Genomic DNA, 5,056 nt, shown 5'->3' on the forward strand with positions numbered 1-5,056 from the left:
GTTATGAGCCACCATGTGGTTGCTGGGATCCAAACTCAGGACCTTCAGAAGAGCAGTCAGTGCTCTTAGCCGCTGGGCCATCTTGCCAGCCCCCTTTCTTTCTTTCTTTTTTTTTTTAAACATCTGTCTCAACATATAGTTCAAGCAGTTTTTGAAATTACTAGGTAGATAACCCAGGTGGGTCTTGCTTGATTCTTGGCCCACTGCCTCAACCTCTCCACTTTGGGCGTGGCAGGCACGGAGTATGTTCGCTGCAATGAGTTCTTTTCTCTCTTATTTCATTAATTTATTTATTTGTGTGTGTGTCATGCTGGTGTGCCACTGTGGACACATGGAGGGAGGTGTGGGAGTCAGCCCTCTCCTTCCACCATGTGTGTCCTGAGGATGGAACTCAGGTTTGGCAGCAAGTGCCTCTGCCTGCTGAGCCTTCTCAGAAGTTGGCAGTGAGCACATTTGAATAAGAATTACAGAGGCAGGCAGATTTCTGAGTTCAAGGCCAGCCTGGTCTACAGAGTGAGTTCCAGGACAGCCAGGGCTACACAGAGAAACCCTGTCTTGAAAAACAAAACAAAACAAAAAAACAAACAAACAAAAGGAATTGCTTTGCTTCCCTCTTCATTTAACCAGGATTCCCCTCTCCATGCCTCCCTGAAGTACAGGGCCTGGCACTGGAACCTCCTTTGTGGACGGGGACTAGTTGTGGAAGAGGCAGGACGTAGGAGGCAAGAAATAAGAACAGCACCAACCCTTTGTGTTCATGAGGGGGAAGGGAACCTCATCATTCAGTAATTCCTGCAGCCTCCAGCTGTCCCACGCAGTAACATTCTTGCAGCTGAGCACATCAGTTGTAGTAGGACAGAGACTAAACCTGCATCAGCTTAGGTCGTGTTTTGTACCAAGTGAATTAAACAGAGCATAACCTTTTAGAATTGAAATGTTTCAGGGTTTGCTATTTATGTAGGAGACTACCTCTTGGAAAATTCCTCTGTATAGGGGTGAAGTTTTCCACCGCACCACTAGAGGGCGTTCAATCACCATTTCATCCAGGATCTTGCTAATGGAAGTTCTTTCTCCTTTCAGCTTGCAGACACTGGCAGGTTACCCAACTTGAAGGAACTTCTGCAGTCCTCCAGAGACACAGACAAACAGGCCTGGGACCTGGTGAGCTGGATTTTATCCTCCAAGATCCTGACAATCCATAGTGCCAAGAAGGCAGAGGTGAGACTTTGGCGTACAGGGTCGCATGTCCCCAAGGCTGGCTGGGACAGTGCCAATGTTCTGATGCCTACCTGCTCACCACTGGGCAGCGGGTTGAAATTTCAGATTCATGGGTGTCACTCCTAGAGATTCGAATCATTGTATGTCTGGAGAGCCCAGGAACTTGCACCATGGCGTGTTCCACTGCAGTTCGGCATGGGTCTCCTTACCTATAAATTTGGGTAACTATGGTGTACTTCAGTTGTGCAAATGTACTTTTTGCAGGTATTTCTGATAAGTGAAGGGCCCGTCGTGCCTTGAATGTCTCTCGATGGCAGAACACTTACTTAGTCATACGCAAGGTCTTGAGTTCTATCCTGAGCACTGGAGAGGAGGGGAAGAGGTGAGGAATTGGCTTAGTTCAGCTGTTAAATAGAAAAGTATCCCGTATAGTAGTAAGATCCTCCAGTCTTAGGGTTCAAATCCCATCCCAGTCACTTGCTGAGTCCCTTTTGTAAGTTAAGGCCATAGTCATCTCCAAGAGGAGATGACAGAGGGTGTTTGTTTCCCCAGCACGGTTCCTGGCAGAAGCCAGATGTCCTGTAATTGAGGCCTCCTTGTCAGGCTGGAAGCTCACAGGGACAGGCTGGGACAACAAGGTCCAGAGTAGATTGTGTGGCTCTTGATGTGGTGTTCTGTCCTCTGATGCAGCAGCAGGGTGGTTATCTGTGCCGCTACCGAGCTAAGCAATTTAAAAAAGCATTGAATTTTAAAATATAATGATTTTTCATTGGCAGGCAGTAAGTGTGTAGAGGTCAGGGACAACTTGTTCTTCTGCTGTGTAGGTCCTGGGATTGAGCTCAAGTTGTCAGGTTTGGTGGCAAGCATCTTTTTTTTTTTCCCTACTGAACCATCTTGCTGGCCCTCAATTTAAAAATAAAAAAAAGCCGGGCTGTGGTGGGACATGCCTTTAATCCCAGCATTTGGGAGGCAGAGGCAGGTGGATTTCTGAGTTCGAGGCCAGCATGGTCTACAGAGTGAGTTCCAGGACAGCCAGGGCTACACAGAGAAACCCTGTCTTGAAAAAAAAAAAAGAAAGAAAGAAAGAAAGAAAGAAAGAAAGAAAGAAAAAGTTAAAAAAAATTTTTAAGATGAACTTGTTTATTTGACACATTATACAAAAATTATATGCAACTGCATAAAAAGAACCATGTTTTCATATTACTAAAGACAGCAGTAGTCAAAAATAATGAATTGTTGAATGGACCCCAGGATTTCATGCAAAAACTACCTTGTACAGAAAAACTTAAGGCTTCTAACTTTGCTGAATCCAGCACTACATGTGTTTCTTTTCTTTCTTTTTTTTTTTAAAGATTTATTTATTATTATATATAAATACACTGTAGCTGTCTTTAGACACACCAGAAGAGGGTGTCAGATCTTATTACGGGTGGTTGTGAGCCACTATGTAGTTGCTGGGATTTGAATTCAGGACCTTTGGAATTGCAGTCAGTGTTCCTACCCACTGAGCCATCTCACCAGCCCCACTACATGTGTTTCTTTATACTCCTCGGCTTCTTCTAAGTCTTTCCCACTTTCTAATTCCTGAAGATGGATATATGCAGCCTCTACCCAGCACTGGCAGTCTGGGATCATCATCCAGGACTCTTGCAGGATTGCAGGATCTCTGCCTCCTGCTGCTGCAGCAGCTGCTGCTGCTGCTGCTGCTGCTTCTTCTTCTTCTTCTTCTTCTTCTTCTTCTTCTTCTTCTTCTTCTTCTTCTTCTTCTTCTTCTTCTTCTTCTTCTTCTTCTTCTTCTTCTTCTTCTCCTCCTCCTCCTCCTCCTCCTCCTCTTCCTGCTCCTCTTCCTCCTCCTCCTCCTCTCCTCCTTCTTCTTCAGATTTACTTATTTTATGTATATGAGTACACTGTTCTCTTCAGAAACTGAGGACATAGGATCCCATTACAGATGGTTGTAAGCCACCATGTGGTTTCTGGGAATTGAACTCAGGACCTCTGAAAGAGCAGTCAGTGTTCTAACTGCTGAGCCATCTCTCCAGCACTGCTCCTCCCCCAACTCCTTAATGGCATAGTTGTCACCATCTTTAGCCTTCATGTTTCCAACCTTTTTTTCTTTTTCTTTTTTTCTTTTTTTTGGTTTTTCGAGACAGGGTTTCTCTGTATAGCCCTGGTTGTCCTGGAACTCACTCTGTAGACCAGGCTGGCCTTGAACTCAGAAATCCACCTGCCTCTGCCTCCCAAGTGCTGGGATTAAGGTGTATGCCACCACCGCCCGGCTCAACCTTTTCTTCTCGCTCCCTTGCTCCATTCTCACACAACCCAGGTATCACAGGGACATCTGACTGTGCTAAGTGGTAAGATCCAGGGGTGGAGCATGGAGAGGGAGTCTACTCCAGAGTGGTCTGGGTTGCTTCCTTTGTTGAACTGAGATGCAGTGATTTCTTCATGCTCAGCTGGGATCCAGGCCCTGTTAGATGCTGGGTTTTACAGCTAAGATGTGATAGTGGCTCTTTTACTTTTCATGATGAACCAGTTTGGAACGTGGGGTGGTGTCTGGGTGGGGTTGGAGAGATGGTTCATGGTTAAGAGTACTTGATGTTCTTGCAGAAGACTTGGGCTCAGTTCCCAGCATCCACATGCATCTTGCCACTGTTCTTAACTCCAATTCTAGAGGATCTCATGCCTCTTCTGGCCCTAATGGGCACCTACTTGCAGGTGGTACATATACAGATAAACAGGCACACACACAAACACATAAGTAGAAATAAATACTATTTTTTAAAATGTGGGGGTGTTAGAGCATAGGAATGCCAGCTTTCTCTTTTGCTCAAGTCAGGACCTTTGCCATGTATTTTTACTTTATAAAAAGACATTTTAGCTGGCTGTGGTGGAGGCTGGCCTTGAGCTTGATATGTAGCTGAGGATGACCTTGAACTCATGGTCTTCCTGCCTCTAGCTCCCAAATTGGGAGCAGTGTGTAGGCCTGTGCCAGCACTGGCCATTGGGAGGACACTTTCGAAGCACACTTACCCGTGTCCCAAATAAAGCTGTGACTTTGTTTCCCTTTCACGTTTTCAAGTTTGAAAAGATACAGCAGCTGACCGGCACCCCTCACACACCTGTCCCCACCCCGGATTTCCTATTTGAAATCGAGTACTTTGACCCGGCCAATGCCAGATTTTATGAGACCAAAGGAGAACGAGACCTGATCTATGCCTTCCATGGCAGCCGCCTAGAGAACTTCCACTCCATCATTCACAATGGCCTGCACTGCCACCTGAACAAGGTGAGCCTGGGGCACCTGCTGAGGAGCACGGGAGGGGTGTGCTGGGTCCCAGCTGGGGCACTGCTTGTGGAGAGTACATGGGGAGGTAGGTTTACTGAGGCCACAGCACTCAGAGTGACCTGCAGACCAGCAGCATCGTCACCTGACCCCCTGGGTCTCAGGCCACTGCTGACCTCTGCACTGACAAGCTCTCTGGGAGATTCCCCCCATTGGTTACGGTTGGGGAAGCATCAGTGACTCCCAGCCTTAGCTCTGCATTTAGATCTCTTGAGAAACTTTAAAAAAATCCCAGTGCTGGAACTGGAGACTTAAAAAAAAAAATCCCAGTATCGGGAGCTAAGAGTGCTTGCTGCTCTCACATAGGTTCTTGGTTCAGTCCCCAGCACCAACACTGGGCAGCTCACAATTGCCTGTTGCTCTCATTCCAGAAGATCTAGCACCCTCTTCTGGCCTCCATGGGCACTGCACAAACATGGTGGCCATCTTGACAAGCAGATACATATACAAACAAATAAAAAGTGTAAAATAGCCGGGCGGTGGTGGCGCACGCCT

The 5,056-nt window shown here is 46.7% G+C and overlaps 1 protein-coding gene across 3 annotated transcripts in view; it reads left to right on the top strand.

Moving 5' to 3' along the window:
• The window catches only part of Parp16 (poly(ADP-ribose) polymerase family member 16), a 23,656-nt gene that overhangs the window by 10,912 nt on the left and 7,688 nt on the right, over positions 1-5,056 (top strand). For all 3 annotated transcript variants that reach the window (XM_031343966.1, XM_031343964.1, XM_031343965.1), the window contains exons 3-4: positions 1,081-1,218; positions 4,298-4,504. In XM_031343966.1, the coding sequence (XP_031199826.1) occupies positions 1,081-1,218; positions 4,298-4,504 (345 nt within the window). The remainder of the gene's footprint in view (positions 1-1,080; positions 1,219-4,297; positions 4,505-5,056) is intronic.

Source organism: Mastomys coucha, unplaced genomic scaffold (assembly GCF_008632895.1).
Source record: "Mastomys coucha isolate ucsf_1 unplaced genomic scaffold, UCSF_Mcou_1 pScaffold23, whole genome shotgun sequence".
Taxonomy (NCBI): domain Eukaryota; kingdom Metazoa; phylum Chordata; class Mammalia; order Rodentia; family Muridae; genus Mastomys; species Mastomys coucha.